Raw genomic sequence first — 19,871 nt, 5'->3', positions numbered from 1 at the left:
GGGCACTCTGTTCACAACATTGACATCAGCAAACCGATCGCCCACACGACACCATACACATGGTCTGCGGTTGTGAGGCCGGTTGGACGTTTCAGTCCGTTTCTGCAGTCAGGTGACATTTATGGACATATTACAATAGTCAATTATTTTCCCTTCCCTAAAAGAGATGTTTCTTTCTCTGTTAACTTCCATGGTTTAGAAGTTGAATTTCAGAATTTTCAAGAAGTCCTGTGTTGAGACTTTAATTCCTGACACAACAGCAAATTCCTTTCACTGTATGTGTTCATGAAAAATTCAACAGTATGGAGAAACATCTGAAAGTAATCATGTTGCTGCTTACACGATAAAAACATAAAAGTTGCTCACACAGATACAGGACCACCCATCCTACACTGAAAAAATGTACATTTATTTAATGGCTTTTCCTCTTACGTTTCCTTGGAGAACTCTTGCCCGATAAAGAACCTTTGAGTTAAGTGTGGGGTTTTTGACGTGGCTGTCACGGTTGTCGAAAGGAGGAGCGGACCAAAGTGCAGCGTGTGTGTCGTTCCACATTTTATTTACACTGTGAAACTATGCAATACATAATAATAAACTGAATAACAAAAACAACAAACCGTGACGCAGAGTAAACATACACGTACTCAAAAACAATCTCCCACAACCCCAGGTGGGACAAACACCAACTTAAATATGACCTCCAATTAGAGACAACGATGACCAGCTGCCTCTAATTGGAGATCACCCCGAACAAAGCCCAACATAGAAATACAAAACTAGAACAAACCAACATAGAAATAGAAAACTAGAACATAACAACATAGAAAAACTAAACTAGAAAACCCCCCTGTCACGCCCTGACCTACTCTACCATAGAAAATAACAGCTTACTATGGTCAGGACGTGACAGTGGCATCTACTGTTCTTTAGAATTCTAAAACGTTCTTGAAATGCAGATGTTCTTTTCATAGCACTCAGCAAATGAGCCCATGTTAACTAGTGTTTATTCCTCAATTCAACATTTCTAGTGTTGACTCAATAGTTAAATTAACACTGTAAAGAGTTAAATGAACACTTAGTGGTAAGGATCGTGTCCCGCTAGCGGGACAACTTCCGGTGAAACTGGAGGACGCTCAATTCAAATAAATCCTCAAATACTATGGATTTTAAACATTTAGGTACATATAGGTGTCTTATATCGGCTGGAAGCTTAAATTCCTGTTAATCTAACTGCACTTTCCGATTTACAGTAGCTATTTCAGCGAAAACATGCCATGCGATGCCCCACATCAAAATATTTTTCCACCAGCACAGGTTTCATACATTCGCCAATAACGATTAAATATTCACTTACTTTTTGAAAATCTTCCTCTGATTTGTCATCGAAAGGGTCCCAGCTATAACATGTAGTATCGTTTTGTTAGATAAAATCCTTCTTTATAATCGCAAAAAGTCTTTATTTGGCACCATCGATTTGAGTAATCCACTCGTTCAACTTGCAGAGAAAGGACTGCGAAAATCTACCCCTAAACTTTTTTTCAACAAGTCAAAATATGTTTCTGTTAACTCCTCAGATACCCTAAAATGTAATCAAACTATAATATTTCTTTCGGAAAGAAGTATGTTCAATAGGAAACTGATTTTAGCAGGTGCGTAATGTCTTCATGCACGCGCAAAAATGAATTTCCAAGACTGTGTCCTACTAAAACTGATAATTCTTATTTGTTTTTTAAGCTTGAAACCTTGAACATAGACTATGTGGAAGCCATAGGAATTGCATCGAGGGAGCTACTTTTCAATATGACCTTTCACTTGCATTACTAAGAGGATGGTCTCTCCAAAAAAGAAATCAGTTTGGTTTTTCTTTGGATTTTCTCCTACCTTATTTGTGTTATATTCTCCTACATTATTTTAACATTTCTACAAACGTCAAAGTTTTTTCTTTCCAATGGTACCAATTATATGCATATCCTGGCTTCAGGGCCTGAGCAACAGGCAGTTTACTTTGGACACCTCATTCAGACTGGAAGTGGAGAAAAAAGGGGCCTATCCCTAAAAATTAGGCCCAGCGTTGGCGTTAATAACCAGAGTTGAACCAAAACCACGCCCGTCATTATCATATTTCCCAACATGCACCTTTGCAGGTTGATTTTTAATTTTTTTATTGTTTGTTTCAATATCTATGTTTTTGCATGTACATTGATTGATTAATTAATCTTATGCTACTCAAATATAAATAACATTCATTTTTCTAAACTATTCCAATCTGTTACTTGGACTTATTGCACACGTTACTGAAATGATTGTTCCAGTTTAGATGTTTAAGGTAGCCTCATATCATAGTCTGTCCCAATCCTGGCAGTCATTCTAAATGTAGGTTGTGGGTGAATCAAAATTCCAAATGATGGATATCCCCACTTTGGCTGGATTCCAATAGCAATTGCATATCATTTTGTAAGCCAGCATGATGTAACTTGCAGGCCTGTAAACTATATATTAGGTTAAAACTAGGCCCTCAAAAGAAGGCCTTATAAAATATGCAATGTGTTCAAGGTCATGAACAGTCAAAATCATGTTTTTCATTAACTGTTATGATATTAGAAGCAAACCAGATCAAAGTATGATGACCAAAGTATGAAAATTTACTTGAGACTAAAGACATGTAATTCGGAGATCAGGTTGTTTTAATGTATCATAATTCTCTCTCTGCATCCAAAAGAAAAGAGAAAGCATTTGTAGAGCACAAATATGTTCTGCTAATCGTCACCTCTTTCTCTCCTAGTGCATCAAAAAAAATGTAGAATACAAAAATGAGTACAGCCTCTCCTTATAATGTATCAACACATAGTGTACATTTTAGATAGATAAAACCACATACCTGCATCCAGAAGAAAAGACAAAACATTTGTAGAGCACAAATATGTCCTGCCAAACGTCGGCTCTTTCTACAACAGACGCACAATACAATGGACTGGGATCCCATCCAACTTGAAGGAGCTGGAGCAGTTTTGACTTGAGGAATGGGCAAAAATCCCGTTGGCTACATTTTTTACATTTTACGTCATTTAGCAGACGCTCTTATGTGTCAAGCTTATAGAGACATACCCCAAGAGACTTGAAGCTGTAATTGCTGCAAAAGGTGGCACCTACAGTACATAGTATTGACTTGGGGGGGGGGGGGGGATAGTTATGCACGCTCAAGTATTCCGTTTTTTTTGTCTTATTTCTTGTTTGTCTCACAATAAAAAAATATTTTGCATTTTGAAAGTGGTATTCATGTTGTTTAAATCAATTGATACAACCCCCCCCAAATCAATTTTAATTCCAGGATGTAAGGCAACAAAATAGGAAAAATGCCAAGGGGGGTGAATACTTTTGCAAGCCACTGTACGCGCTCCCCTATTCCCAGGATGCAAGCATTCGTAATAACAAATCAACATGCTATATAAATATATGAACCTGGTGAAATTCAAAGTATTTTAACAACTTCTATACTTCTAGATTAATAAAGTTTGATCATAAAGTTACTGGTCCCCTCCCCCACGTTAAACACTTGGATTCATTATTAAGAGGACAAGGTGACATCATCTTAACTCTCATTTTAATACACCAATAGTAACATGATAGTCTCTTACCTATTTGAAATAAGTACCGACTTGTAACCAACATTGGAGAAGGCATGTTTGCAGAGGGGCGTGGTTTATATAGCTAGATAGCTACTTTACTGGTGCCAAAATTTAACTGTAGGGTGTCAGCAAATATAACAAAAACTTGACCCTATTCATCTATGGCAAAGATACGTATATGTTTCTCCTTTCATCTGTGTCTGGTGTTAGCTAGTTACTGGCTAGCTAGGTGTTCAGCCAGCATGGAACAGAAGGGTTCGTTCAAAACTCAGACGTCAAGTCAACACATTGATCAGTGCTGCTGTGAACTCTATCATAAGAGATATGCCAAAAGGGAGATGTATATATATTTAAAAAACTATTTAATTGATGCAATTTCTGTTACTTTTCAGATTTACATTTTAATGAAACATAGTATCTCAGGTTCTCATGTGGTGAAGATCATAGGATTGAAAATGAATGAATCCAACAACCATGTCACTAGCAAACACACACATGGATGGTACTGGTAATGCAACAAAAAAAATATCTTGAAAAGCACAGTGGGAAATAAGGCTTAAATCGCTACAGCGGGGCTAATTAATTCTGTTTCTGGAGGGCCGAAACATTTCTGTTTTGGGATTTTTGTTTTGTTCTTCAAATAATTATATAATTTATGGTTCTTCTAAGACTCTAAATTGGTTCCCCTATGCGCACTGCTCTCGGTAACCTTATTTGTTTGTGTATTGACATGAGATTGTCAATAAACACGTGACTTCATATCACAACTACTTAATCTTGATGATGTAATTCCATTTTATTCATCTCATGTCTCTTATCTCTTTCCCAACACTTCCTTCCTCCATTCTGGACACATATCCTGACAGCACATCCCCTAGCCTAGTATGTAGGCACATCCACTACTGTAGTATATAGTCACATCCCCAAGCCTAATAATATGTAGTCTCAGCACAGAAGCAACACATCTGTCTGTGATGGTTTGTGGCACTTTAAATCAGAGAAGGGGCACATACACTTGAAGAAGAAGAAGACATTATATTTTTGCCTTTCAAGATATCCAGTAAAAACATAAAATAGCAAAAATAAACATGACAATACTAAAATGTAAGTGCATTAAAACAAAGGTGCATATAGTAGCACCCAAAGATCAATAATACTGTACATGGAGAAAACAAAAGCAACGACAAGCTCATAAAGGCAGTTAAAATTGAGAGGCAGCTTAAACAACCTCTGCAACACCTACAATGGAACGGCTTCAAATACATCAAACACATTCTTTCCATTAGTGATGTTACATTCGATACCAGAGCTCCGAGGCATGCGTCGACATCGCTAAGCATTTTAATACGAAGGAGTGTTACGATGATTGTATCAATTTATCAGAAGCGCGTGTGTGTGTGTGTGTGTGTGTGTGTGTGTGCGTGTGTGTGTGGAGGTGGGCAGTATCTGTTACACGTATCTCAATTACTTATGAGTACTTTGTCATTTGTATTACATTGGGAAAAACTACACTCCCATGTATTTTGTAACAAGTGGCCCCCTTTCACCCTGCATTGGTATCAGAGGTGTGATGGCACTATGGTGTGATAAGAGTATTTGCTAAATTAACTAAATGTATATGTAAAAATTAACCATTCTAAAGCATGATGAGTAGTATTCTAATGCGCTCTGCCCCGAAGCAAGGCCAATTATAATACCCAGTGTGCTTTGCAGTTCATTTTGGTATGTTCATTTTCATGTATACGTTTAAATGTTGGTCATAAAGCAGACACTTACAGTGAGGGAAAAAAGTATTTGATCCCCTGCTGATTTTGTAAGTTTGCCCACTGACAAAGAAATTATCAGTCTATAATTTTAATGGTAGGTTTATTTGAGCAGTGAGAGACCGAATAACAACAAAAAAATCCAGAAAAACGCATGTCAAAAATGTTATAAATTGATTTGCATTTTAATGAGGGAAATAAGTATTTGACCCCTCTGCAAAACATGACTTAGTACTTGGTGGCAAAACCCTTATTGGCAATCACAGAGGTCAGACGTTTCTTGTAGTTGGCCACCAGGTTTGGACACATCTCAGGAGGGATTTTGTCCCACTCCACTTTGCAGATCTTCTCCAAGTCATTAAGGTTTCGAGGCTGTTTGGCAACTCAAACCTTCAGCTCCCTCCACATATTTTCTATGGGATTAAGGTCTGGAGACTGGCTAGGCCACTCCAGGACCTTAATGTGCTTCTTCTTGAGCCACTCCTTTGTTGCCTTGGCCGTGTGTTTTGGATCATTGTCATGCTGGAATACCCATCCACGACCCATTTTCAATGCCCTGGCTGAGGGAAGAAGGTTCTCACCCAAGATTTGACGGTACATGGCCCCGTCCATCGTCCCTTTGATGTGGTGAAGTTGTCCTGTCCCCTTAGCAGAAAAACACCCCCAAAGCATAATGTTTCCACCTCCATGTTTGACGGTGGGGATGGTGTTCCCGGGGGTCATAGGCAGCATTCCTCCTCCTCCAAACACGGCGAGTTGAGTTGATGCCAAAGAGCTCCATTTTGGTCTCATCTGACCACAACACTTTCACCCAGTTGTCCTCTGAATCATTCAGATGTTCATTGGCAAACTTCAGACAGGCATGTATATGTGCTTTCTTGAGCAGGGGGACCTTGCGGGCGCTGCAGGATTTCAGTCCTTCACGGCGTAGTGTGTTACCAATTGTTTTCTTGGTGACTATGGTCCCAGCTGCCTTGAGATCATTGACAAGATCCTCCCGTGTAGTTCTGGGCTGATTCCTCACCGTTCTCATGATCATTGCAACTCCACGAGGTGAGATCTTGCATGGAGCCCCAGGCTGAGGGAGATTGACAGTTCTTTTGTGTTTCTTCCATTTGCGAATAATCGCACCAACTGTTGTCACCTTCTCACCAAGCTGCTTGGCGATGGTCTTGTAGCCCATTCCAGCCTTGTGTAGGTCTACAATCTTGTCCCTGACATCCTTGGAGAGCTCTTTGGTCTTGGCCATGGTGGAGAGTTTGGAATCTGATTGATTGATTGCTTCTGTGGACAGGTGTCTTTTATACAGGTAACAAACTGAGATTAGGAGCACTCCCTTTAAGAGTGTGCTCCTAATCTCAGCTCGTTACCTGTATAAAAGACACCTGGGAGCCAGAAATCTTTCTGATTGAGAGGGGGTCAAATACTTATTTCCCTCATTAAAATGCAAATGAATTTATAACATTTTTGACATGCGTTTTTCTGGAGTTTTGTTGTTGTTATTCTGTCAGGGGATCAAATACTTTTTTCCCTCACTGCAGAGTGACTTACAGTCAGTGCATTCAACTAAGGTACAGTAGATAAACAACAACATATTACAGTCATAGCAAGTAAAACGTTTCTGTAACCGTTACCGAGAATGTTGTTGCTGTTTGGACCGCCTAATTACAAATGTATTTTTGTATTTGAAAATACAAAATACATGTATTTTAATTAAATACATTTCAAAATAGAAATATTTTGTTTATTTTGATACATTGATATTCTTTATGGTATTTTGTCATTTTTGCCCTTCCGTGTGTGTGCGTACGTGCGGCATGCTTACTGGCTATGAAACGCCACGGTGAGGACACATACATAGTCAATAGAAGAATAAAAGTGTTTGTTATTGCTCCCACTGCAGTCAGTGAATGATGAATTCTGTAATAAACATGCTTCCATGTGGTGAATATCAATGAATCTCCCTCTGGATGCTCAGTCATCATTATAGAGAGAGCTGAGCACTGTGCGACGCCAATTATGTAACGGTGGTGCAGCACAGAGGCAGTTAATGACTTTAATAGGCCCATAAGCACGCACACACGCATACACACACAGGAATGGAAAATACCATTAAGATCAATGTATCAAAATGAACTAGAATATACTTGTATTTTGTAATGTATTCAATTAAAACGCATGTATTTTGTATTTTACAACACAAAAATACATTTGCGAGTAGCCGGCCTGAACAGCAACAACATTCTCGGTAACGGTTACAAAAACATTTACTTGCTATGACTGTGATACTGTATGTTGTTGTTCAATCAATCAGTCAAATGTATTTATAAAGCCCTTCTTACATCAGCTGATGTCACAGAGTGCTGTACAGAAACCCAGCCTAAAACCCCAAACAGCAAGCAATGCAGGTGTAGAAGAACGGTGGCTAGGAAAAACTCCCTAGAAAGGCCAGAACCTAGGAAGAATCCTAGAGAGGAACCAGGCGATGAGGGGTGGCCAGTCCTCTTCTGGCTGTGCCGGGTGGAGATTATAACAGAACATGGCCAAGATGTTCAAATGTTCATAGATGACCAGCAGGGTGAAACGTTTATCTACCTTAGTTGAGCAAGTCACTCTGGATAAGAGTGTCTGCTAAATGACCAAATTGTAAATGTAAATGTGAAAATGAACATACCAAAATGAACTGCAAAGCACACTGGGTATTTATTATTGGCCGTGTTTCGGGACGGAGCTCATTAGAATAATACTCTGCTTGCTTTGCAATTGTTCATTTTTACATATACATTCATATTTAGTTAGTTTAGCAGATGCTCTTATCACACCATAGTGCTATCAGACTTTTGATACAAAATGTGAACTACTATTAAAAAAAGAAAAGAAAAGTATTTTGTATTTTGACAATACAAATTACAGATTTTAAAAAATACAAATTACTGTATTTTGAAAATACAAAATACATTGGAGTGTAGTTCAGCCCAGTGTAATTCATATGACAACATATTATAAAGTAATTGAAATACGTATTTCAAATACATGTAATAGAAATTGGCCCATCTCCACACACACACACACACACACACACACACACACACACACACACACACAGACAGCTTATACAGTGCCAAGTGAAAGTCTACACACCCCTTAGAGAGTCTTAATTCGATTTTAAAAGAGAATAAATTAGATTTTCTTTAGACTGATGTGCACAACCTACTTCACATTTTCAAAGTGAAAGAAAAAGTCTAGAACATTTTTCATGTTTTGATTGCATACACTGAATTTGACAGTAGCTCACGGGCATATAAGTGGCAAGTAAATGTCTGTATTTCTTATCACAGTACAATTACTGTAATATAAATATGATATTAAAGAAAGTACTGTGTAATGACGCACAATACAATAGGTGAAGTATTTACATATTACAATATATATTAATGAATATTCAGTGTTTTATATTACTTGCACTTCTAGAGACCTTCCAAAGTGGCAGCAACTACAGGGCACACCAGAATGGCTTTCCTAGGTGTTGAGTGTTCCTGAATGGTCTAATCTCAGTCCTGAGTTAAATCTGTTTGAAAATCTGGGTTGGACTATTGAATTTTTAATATTGCTGTCATGACTCCCAACCAAATTTAATAAGCTTGAGCAATTTTGACAAAAACAATGGATAAATGTTGCCCTAAAGAACTGTCCAAAGTTGGTAGAATCGTATTCAAAATGATTCAGCGCTGTAATGGCTGCCAAAGGTGCTTCCGCAAAGTATTACATTAACTCTGGGTTGTGAAGACATATTTCATTTGGAAATGTTGTATAATGTTTCTCTCACTTTGAAAATGTGGAGTAGGTGGTATAGATAGAAACAAAACTAATTCATTCCCTTTTTAGATTTCATTTTAAAGCAGTAAAATGTGAAGACTGTAGAAGGGCTGTAGAGACTTTTACTAGCGCCTGAATGTTAACTCTTAGATGTTAAGTCCCCTTTATAGGGGACTTTGAGTGGTTCTGGGCTAGTTCCGACTGATATTTCTGTGTACAGCACACTCTTTGAACGACACAACATCAATTGCCTTAAACTACCTAAAAGCTCTGCTTGTCCCGATACTTATGCACTATTGCAGTCGGTTATTTGCATAGGGAGCGTCACGTCACATTTTCAGGCCTATCCAGACAAAGGAACGATTTCCTGTGCCAGTGAAACTCCCAGCTGCGCATGCAATAGCGCATATGAAATGAGGGAGTTTAGCAGATGCAACAACAGTAGTTTTATCTCGCAGTGATGTTCTCAGGTGGATTTTTAGCTCTCAACAGTTCTTTCTTTTCAAATACATTTGTGGAATTGAAACACAGACGGACAAAATCGTGCTTAAAGTTGTAGCGAGTCTGCACACATTTCAATAACGAGTCTGCACACATTTGAATGGCGACTCTGCACCGCTCAGTGGACTTTTAGGAGAAAAGTCTCTGTCGTCAGTTATATGAAATAATGCCAATATTGTGCTGTCACTAAATATAACCATATTTATTTTACAGTTATAGGAAAGGTGAAATCGTGTAGTAAGCTGTTTATAATTTGACTGTTACTATATTTAGAAAACATTTCAATCATTTCAAGCCCCGTTACCCCACTTTTGTTGAAAAGGAAAAATAATCTGATGATATGATTTTTCATAATTTTGTACAACGCACCTGAGCTTGTGTCCTCAAAAATGAGTACACCTCAGCATTTTTTTACCAGAAAGGTGACTTACAGACCTTTCTAAAACTATTCAACATTACCAGTTGTTGTTTAAATCTACATTTTGCCCTATCATTCAAGAGGGTTTACACCTATCCAGGCCTTCTGAGATCAGGCATACATCTTCAATGTACTCAGCCTGGAATGTGACGGTAGTTTAGGACCATGTCGGAGTTCTCTCTAGCATTTTAGATATTGATCTCCATATTATGTATACTATGATAGATATCAATAGGGCTATTATAGCGTAGTGATTGACTGTTGTTTATTGAAAATAGCGCTTTACAGTGGTCTGAGGTGATACTAAAGAACTGTAATGACAGTGGTTCCATCCCAAAGGGCTCCATATTCCCTCTATAGTGCACTACTTTTGATCAGAACCCTATGGGTCCTATATAGGGCACTATATAGGGAATAGTGTACCATTTAGGCAGGGTTGGGGAGTAACGGATTACATGTATAAACAAAAAAAACGGTAACTGTAATCCGTTGTTACCAGCAAAAACATTGTCATCAGATTAAATATACTTTTGAAAAACTAGATGATTACTTAGAGGATTACTTTTAAATTCAGAAAGGATGTTTGCGGAGTAAATCTTTGTCACTTCTCTGTTTTCTCAATGACATTCAAATCAGCATTGAAAAAAGGCGCAAGTTTAAGTTTGTTCCACCTGAGGGAGTCTGACCACAAGTCAGAGACCACTATGATGGCACACGAAATGTGTTTGATGGATCGTGGGAAAAGAGCAGGAATAGGCTTTTGTAGGCTACAGTTCAAGCTATGTCTTCCAATGGTGCGACTGCTGTCGGCATCCAAAGATTATCCAATTTGAATAAACGCTTGGAGGTAAGGATGACAGCAGTGGTGTAGTCTACGGCGATACGGATATCACTTATTATTGATATCTACATAGCGCACTGATGTGAATCACACTGCTGCTCTCTCGTTTAGCTATTTACGCCTTACGGATTGTGGTTGTTGTGGATGGCTGTTCACAAATCTAGATATGTATTTGAACCCAACAATGGTTGAATTCAAGAAGTTTAAGCTGCCTATCAATCATTGTTTTTGAAACAGGTGGACAGCCAGTGAAAAATGGGCTCTTGCAACAGTTGCAAAGTGCGGATCCAAGCCTATGGAATAAAAGTGGGGCTTTATTGCTCAATCAAATTCATACTGATAAAAAAAATCTATAGGCCTAATGGGCACATGCTCAAACTCGTACACTTTTCAAAGACTTAAAAGGACAATCTGTAGTTGTTACATCTATTTTTGGACTTATAAATTATGTATACAGCACAAGTCAAAAGTTTGGACACACCTACTCATTCAAGGGTTTTTCTTTTCTTTTTACTATTTTCTACATTGTAGAATAATAGTGAAGACATCAAAACTGCGAAATAACACATAAGGGATCATGTAGTAACCAAAAACGTGTTAAACAAATCAAAATATATTTTAGATTTTAGATTCTTCAAAGTAGCCACCCTTTGCCTTGTTGACAGCTTTGCAAACTCTTGGCAAAGCATGTCATTCCATGAGCACAGCACAGCATTTATTTTTCAACTCAAATCAATGAGCCCAATCGGTCCTCAATGACAACAAAAAACAACAGAGTAGGGCTGGCTAATAAGTCCTTAGTTTTGGGGTCATGCTCAGGTAAAACAATTTGGTTAATCTATACTTCCATATTTCCAAGTCCTATTCTTGAAGATCAAGGGGTATAACATTTATTGGAATAACTGGAATTCTGATAGACTTTGGTTTTTAATGTAAAGATATCATTTAATTATTGTATGAAAGCAATGGGTTAGAAGAAGCCTACCTAACCAACCCATAAAGTATAATGTAACATCTATATATGGCCAGCTATGTAAACTTTAACATTGATTTATCCAGCAACAGATGTGGTTCAATTGGTAACATACATTGTTGTCTTCTTCTAATGCCTCTTAAGGGGAAAGTAATCTAAAAGTAACTGAATGTAATGAAATTACGTTACTGAGTTTGGTTAATCCAAAAGTTACGTTACTGATTACAATTTTGGACAGGTGACTAGTTTTATTTAACCAGGCAAGTCAGTTAAGAACAAATTCTTATTTTCAATGACGGCCTAGGAACAGTGGGTTAACTGCCTTGTTCAGGGGCAGAACGACAGATTTGTAACTTGTCAGCTCGGGGATTTGAACTTGCAACCTTTCGGTTACTGGCCCAACACTCTAACCACTAGGGTACCCCGCCGCCCCAGTAACTATAACAGATTACATTTAGAAAGTAACCTAACCAACCCTGCATTTAGGACACAGATTTATTCAGTTGATGTGTTCACCAACAACCAAATCAAATGTATTTATATAGCCCTTCTTACAGCAGCTGATATCTCAAAGTGCTGTACAGAAACCCAGCCTAAAACCCCAAACAGCAAGCAATGCAGGTGTAGAAGCACGGTGGCTAGGAAAAACTCCCTAGAAAGGCCAGAACCTAGGAAGAAACCTAGAGAGGAACCAGGCTATGAGGGGTTGCCAGTCCTCTTCTGGCTATGCCGGGTGGAAATTATAACAGAACATGGCCAAGATGTTCAAATGTTCATAAATGACCAGCATGGTCAAATAATAATAATCACAGTAGTTGTTGAGGGTGCAACAGGTCAGCACCTCAGGAGTAAATGTCAGTTGGCTTTTCATAGTCGATCCTTTAGAGTATCTCTACCGCTCCTGCTGTCTCTAGAGTTGAAAACAGCAGGTCTGGGACAGGTAGCACGTCCGGTGAACAGGTCAGGGTTCCATAGCCACAGGCAGAACAGTTGAAACTGGAGCAGCAGCACAGCCAGGTGGACTGGGGACAGCAAGGAGTCATCAGGCCAGGTAGTCCTGAGGCATGGTCCTAGGGCTCAGGTCCTCCGAGAGAGAGAAAGAAAGAAAGAAAGAGAGAAAGAAAGAGAGAATTAGAGAGCATACTTAAATTCACACAGGACACCGGATAAGACAGGAGAAATACTCCAGATATAACAGACTGACCCTAGCCCCTCGACACATAAACTACTGCAGCATAAATACTGGAGGCTGAGACAGGAGGGGTTAGGATACACTGTGGCCCCATCCGATGATACCCCCAGACAGGGCCAGAACACAATGCCAATTTCTGGGTCGATTAAAACCCATAGATAAAAACGTTGTCTAAATTGTGAGGATTATTATTTTCTAGCCAAAGAGAAAAAACAGGCATTTGGTGAGAAATAATGACATACATTTTGACACTGACAAACAAACTCCCTCTGTCTGTATTATTTCAGTAAAACTAATTTACTCCTGGCCAAGATTTCAAATTTCTTCATCATTCTATTTTGACGGAAACAGACTTCCTGAATAACATAATGCATTATAATAACAACATAATGTAATCACAGAGAGGAGAGAAAGAGACAGAGAGAGAAAGAGACAGAGAGAGAAAGAGGGAGAGAGAGAGAGAGCGAGAGAGAGGAGAGCGAGAGTGACGTACATAACACAGCTTGTTGTACTGTTATGGAGGATTGTACGCGCACGCACACACACACACACACACACACACACACACACACACACACACACACACAGGGCCTTAGGCCTACTGAGTAGCATGTGTTCATTAAAGCAGACCTGTTCCACTGGGCCTCTCCAGGATAACACGACCCCCTTTGAGGTCGTGGTGATTGCAGGCAGGCTCTTGCATTTGGTCGAACACAGTAAACATGTTCCCGACGTAATCAGTCCCACAGGGGTTGATCAGTCAGCAGATGGATGGAGACCGTGGAGGGATAGAGGTCCTGTGGTCTTCATAGACCCCCAGTCCAATCCTGTCAATATCATTGAGTATTAGAGTGTATTAAAAGAGATCGCACTGTATCGAAATGCATTTAGATCAAGTTTTTGTCCCCTTCTCTCGTTCCTTCTTTCACTCAGTGTGAATGTCTATTCCTCTTATTCCGCTCTCCATCTCGAAGACCCTTCTCTTTCCCACTCTCATCCCTCGTCTCACCCCTTTTTACCCCTTCCCCTCTCTCCCCTCTTCCTCTGTCTCCTCTGTCTCCACCCCTCACTGCACCAGTCCCTGTGTACCCATCTTTCGCCCCATGTTCCATCCATCCAAGAATGAGTAATCGGGTTTGCTTCGCCGTGGTAACCACGCTCTATTTTAAGGAGGCGATACATAATTAAGACAGACTGGACCTGGAGGGAGAGAGTCATAGGAGAGAGAGACGATGTGTGTGTGTGTGTTCATGTGCGATTATGTGTGTCCTGTTTGAAAAACAATTCAACTTTCTACACGTTCACTTCATTGCATGTGTTAATATTATGTTGTCTGTCCGATGTTTATGTTGTCTGTCCGATGCCGTTGTAATGATATAATTTCTCGTAGAAAGAAGGTAAGCTATTTACTTTTCATAGGTTGCATAACACCAAAATGCATGTGGAGTTATATTGTGGACCTACAAACACACACGCGCGCCTGCGCGCACACCCACACACACACACACACACACACACACACACACACACAAGTGTGAAGGTGCTGAAGGATATCCCACCTGCTTGGTGCCTGCAGATGAGGGCTAATGAGCTCACCCTTCAGCTTCCTTTGCAGGAGAGCTGTGTGTGTGTGTATGTTTGTTTGTGTGTGTGTGTGTGTGCACACGTGTCTGCGTGTTAATCTCTTTCCTCCACCCCCTTCATACACATCTCCCCACTACTTATATGGATCAGAGTCCTTTTTCTCCACTTTATCGTGCGAATCAAAAGATATTCCAAGGACACTCGCAGCTTCTGAGACAATATGCTTGTTGATTAGATATGGGCTGGTCCTGAAGCGGTTGAAGATTGAAGCGATTGAAGATGCATGAGGCTGTCTCTCATGCATATCCCCCCCCCCGTCTCTCTCTATCTCTCTCTCTCTCCAACCCTCTCTGTCTCTGTCTTACTGCAGGATCTCCACTGACTCGCATTCTCCCAAGCTGCAGATCCGGAGCCACAGCTACCTGCGGGCGGTGAGTGAGGTTTCCATCAATAGAAGCCTGGACAGCTTGGACCCGGCAGGGCTCCTGGCCTCGCCCAAATTCCGCTCGCGAAATGAGAGCTACATGAGAGCCATGAGCACCATCAGCCAGGTTGGTGCCCCTGGGGGCGCGTACCTCCCCCTGTCCCATCCCCTAACTGTCTCCTGTCATTACTTACTCCCAACGGTAGCAGGGGAGAGGAAACAACCCAAAAGAACCATTGAAAAAGCCCAAATCAAGCCCAAACCAACCTCAAACCAACCCCAAACCAACCCAAACCAAAAACAATCCAACCCCAAAGCAGCCCCAAATCAACAATCAAACAACCATTCAGCAACAATCCCATCGTAGCGGCTAATTACACCAAACCATCTCCAAACATTTGGGTGTTGTTTTCTTCAGGTCTGATGATCAGAGTAAAATTCACAGCACTAATTAGAAATACAGCCCGCCTTTTCCCTGACCAACCCCCCCCCCCCCCCCCCCCCCCCATCATCCTGTCTGTCTTGTTAATTCCTCCTCTGTAGACTCAATGACACACATAGAGAAATATTCCAATTAGGCTTTCTCATTAGAGCTGAAACAGGACTGCTTTCATTTTCAACAGCCAGGACTGCACATGGACTTCAGGGTTGTCCTAAATACTAGAGGCTGTTAAATGGAGAATGGCTCATTGTAATAGCTTGATGGAATAAATAAAATGGTACCAAGCATATTTTTATTTATTTTAACTAGGCAAGTCAGTGCCTTTCTAAAGTCTTCGAAAGCCAAGTTAACAAACAGATCACCGACCATTTCGATTCCCACCACACCTTCTCCGCTATGCAATCTGGTTTCTGAACTGGTCATGGGTACACCTCAGCCACGCTCAAGGTCCTAAACGATATCAGAACCGCCATCGATAAAAGACAATACTGTGCAGCCGTCTTCATCGACCTGGCCAAGGCTTTCGACTGTCAATCACCACATTCTATCAGCAGACTCAACAGCCTTGGTTTCTCAAATGATTGCCTCACCTGGTTCACCAACTACTTCTCAGATAGAGTTCAGTGTGTCAAATCAGAGGGCCTGTTGTCCGGACCTCTGGCAGTCTCTATCGGGGTGCCACAGGGTTCAATTCTAGTGCCATCTCTTTTCTCTGTATACATCAATGATGTCGCTCTTGCTGCTGGTGATTCTCTGATCCATATCTATGCAGACGACACCATTCTGTATACTTATGGCCCTTCTTTGGACACTGTGTTAACTAACCTCCAGACGAGCTTCAATGCCATACAACACGACTTCCGTGGCCTCCAACTGCTCTTAAATGCAAGTAAAACTAAATGCATGCTCTTCAACCGATCGCTGCCCGCACCCGCCCGCCCGTCTAGCATCATTACTCTGGACGGTTCTGACTTAGAATATGTGGAACCTACAAATACCTAGGTGTCTGGTTAGATCGTAAACTCTCCTTCCAGACTCACATTAAGCATCTCCAATCCAAAATGAAATCTAGAATCTGCTTCCTATTTCGCAACAAAGCATCCTTCACTCATGCTGCTAAACATACCCTCATAAAACTGACTATCCTACCGATCCTTGACTTTGGTGAAGTAATTTACAAAATAGCCTCCAACACTCTACTCAGCAAATTGGATGTAGTCTGTCACAGTGCCATCCGTTTTGTCACCAAAGCCCCATATACTACCCACCACTGCAACCTGTATGCTCTCGTTGGCTGGCCCTCGCTTCATATTTGTCGCCAAACCCACTGGCTCCAGGTCATCTATAAGTCTTTGCTAGGTAAAGCCCCGCCTTATCTCAGCTCACTGGTCACCATAGCAGCACCCACCCGTAGCACGCGCTCCAACAGGTATATTTCACTGGTCATCCCCAAAGCCAACTCATCTTTTGGCCACCTTTCCTTCCAGTTCTCTGCTGCCAATGACTGGAACGAATTGCAAAAATCACTGAAGCTGGAGTCTTATCTTTCCCTCACTAACTTTAAGCATCAGCTGTCAGAGCAGCTTACCGATCATTGCACCTGTACACAGCCTATGTGTAAATAGCCCATCCAACTACCTCATCCCCATATTGTTATTTATTTTTTTGCTCCTTTGCACCCCAGTATCTCTACTTGCACATTCATCTTCTGCACATCTATCATTCCAGTGTTTAATTGCTAAATTGTAATTATTTCACCACTATGGCCTATTTATTGCCTTACCTCCCTAATATTACTACAGTTGCACACACTGTATATAGACTTTTCTATTGTGTTATTGACTGTACGTTTGTTTATCCCATGTGTAACTCTGTGTTGCACTGCTTTGCTTTATCTTGGCCAGGTCCCAGTTGTAAAGTAGAACTGGCCTACCTGGTTAAATAAATACATATATTTGTATTATTTATTTACAATGACGGCCTACCCCGGCCAAACCTGGACCAATTGTGCGCCGCCTTATGGGACTCCTAATCACGGCCGGATGTGATACAGGCTGGAATCAAACCAGGGTCTGTAGTAACACCTCTAGCACTGAAATGCAGTGCCTTATACCGCTGCGCCACTCAGGACCCCTATGGAAACCATGTGTTTGATAGCGTTCCATTCACTTAATTCTAGCCACCACTGGTCGTTAGCAGATCAGCTAATTGCTAATGCTCTGTTTCATGTAATACAACATACATTGTTTCCTGCTAGATGCTTTATTCTCATAGCACACCTTGGAAAACCAGTGTGATTCATGTATCTCGCCACAGTAATGCTTCACAGCCGTTGTTTAAAAGCGATTACTGCCATGTGCACTGGTGGCACGCTTTATAAAGTAGACCTTATGCATCTGCTCATCTATCCTTGTTTAAGGAGCTGAGCAAACAAGTTTTCTGAAACACCCAAAGTGTTTCTTAAATCGGAATATTTGTGATTTAAGAGTGTTGTGAAAACACTTTGTGGGCTTTCAGTGCATGTCAAAGGCTCCATCAAAACACACACACACACAAAATATCTCTCATACAATCAAATGATTTAAGAAATGCAAATGATTTATAGCCTAAATATTGATTGATGATAATGGCATGTGGAGAATATTTTGGGGGAATTCCACATTAAAAACAATTCAGTGCTTTATTTAGACAGATTAGAAACAGGAGTAGACAGAGGAGGACTGAAAGTGGGACAGGTGGAAGTGGGAATTGAACCCTTGAGGCAGTAAGATGGTACATTTCATTTGAATTTCACAGAAATGTTACACACTGAACCACACAGCCACACTGTATTTTTTTTCTGGAGTGAATTGAAATGGGGGGAAAAAATGTACTTAATAAAAGTGAATGCAAGTAATTTCAATGATTTGTTCATTTCATTTTATAAAAAAAACGTAAGAATAAATCCAATTTAATATGTTGCTCAACATGTAAGTATATTGTATGAGGATAACCAAAGATTTAAAATTGAGTGATTGAACTCATTGGGAGTCTGTTTTTAATCTCTTTGCACTTCCTATCTTGCATGTGGCTCTGTTTTTAGAGGATGTTGGGTAATTCAAAATTTTTACACAATGTTTGAAGAAAGACAAGTATACTTCTATATTAATATTAAGCAGCTTGTTGCACCATGAGGTGTAATGACTCATGATGAACAGACATGAAAACCCTCAGGAAAATGACATTCAATGATGAGAGTGACCCATTACCACATTTACAATTTTTGATGGTAGCGGCAAATATAGTATCCTGCAATGCTTCTTGTAAAACCTCTAGTTAATGTTGGTGGAAGGAGCACTGTGCTCAGCAATGCCTGCCAAAATGGGTTAAACTGGCAAATGATCAGATACATAAATCAATTGTAAACATTCAAAAACTCCAGAAACACCAAAATAGTATTAAGAAGCTTAGAATGTATCTAATTCTGCACTAAACAGAACTCAAAACACCTAAACAATGTTTTCAACATTTCCCAGTAGGGCTCCCTGTCCCTGGCAAGGTGTTGCACACTTGATTAAGTGGTGTTACAACACACCATGTAATGTTTCAAAACATCTCAGGATAATGTGTTTCAATACTCCAGCAAAGTTAAGGTTTAGTCTCCTTCGTGTTGGTGGCAGCTCAGTTGCCACTAGTTTTGGTGTTACAAAGCACATAATGTGAACGGTGCATCCCAGAAATAAGATGTTACAGTGTGTGTGATGGAGAGTGAGTAGTGGTCCTGTCCTCACTCATTTGGAGTGACAGGAGGATGGGGACACCTCTGGCTGGAGCACCAACAATGTGGCCCTCCAGTGGCCCACAGGGAGAGGCACAGAGCCCTCAGGCATTCAAGCCTCCCTCCCTGCTCCAGCCTCTCCAGATCCAGCCCAGCTCATACACACACAAGCACACACGCCCACACAATAGGGATGTTAATCGGTTAGCCGCCAAAAATTCATTTGACCTGTCATGCTTATCAAATTGGCGCGTGTATATTTTCGTTAGTAGTCATGAATTTTATTTATCACACGCTCACAGCAACAGAGCCTAATTTGAGGAGCAGAATAGTCTATCACCTGTCAGATATCGCGAGAGCAGCTCCTCAAAAAAGTCTGCTTTTGTAAGCCCAATCATTGCGCAACAAATAACAATTCTAAATGCAATCGCTTGTTAAAAACTTTGGTGGCCACAATTAAAAAGGAGCTATTTTTATTCATCAATCTCAACTCGTAAAGTGCACATCCCATTCGCCATTCGGCTGCATAGACTA

The 19,871-nt window shown here is 40.4% G+C and overlaps 1 protein-coding gene across 4 annotated transcripts in view; it reads left to right on the top strand.

Annotated features, from left to right (window-relative positions):
* Positions 1-19,871, top strand: part of LOC115195826 (disks large-associated protein 1) — a 315,115-nt gene that overhangs the window by 180,314 nt on the left and 114,930 nt on the right. For 3 of the 4 annotated variants that reach the window (XM_029756117.1, XM_029756116.1, XM_029756119.1), the window contains exon 5: positions 15,085-15,265. In XM_029756117.1, coding sequence (XP_029611977.1) covers positions 15,085-15,265 — 181 coding nt within the window. The remainder of the gene's footprint in view (positions 1-15,084; positions 15,266-19,871) is intronic. The other variant, XM_029756118.1, reaches the window with a different exon arrangement.

The sequence above is a fragment of the Salmo trutta genome, chromosome 6 (assembly GCF_901001165.1).
Source record: "Salmo trutta chromosome 6, fSalTru1.1, whole genome shotgun sequence".
NCBI classification, from domain to species: domain Eukaryota; kingdom Metazoa; phylum Chordata; class Actinopteri; order Salmoniformes; family Salmonidae; genus Salmo; species Salmo trutta.
The sequence above is the reverse complement of the archived record's forward strand: the minus strand, read 5'-3'. Positions and strand labels throughout refer to the sequence as shown.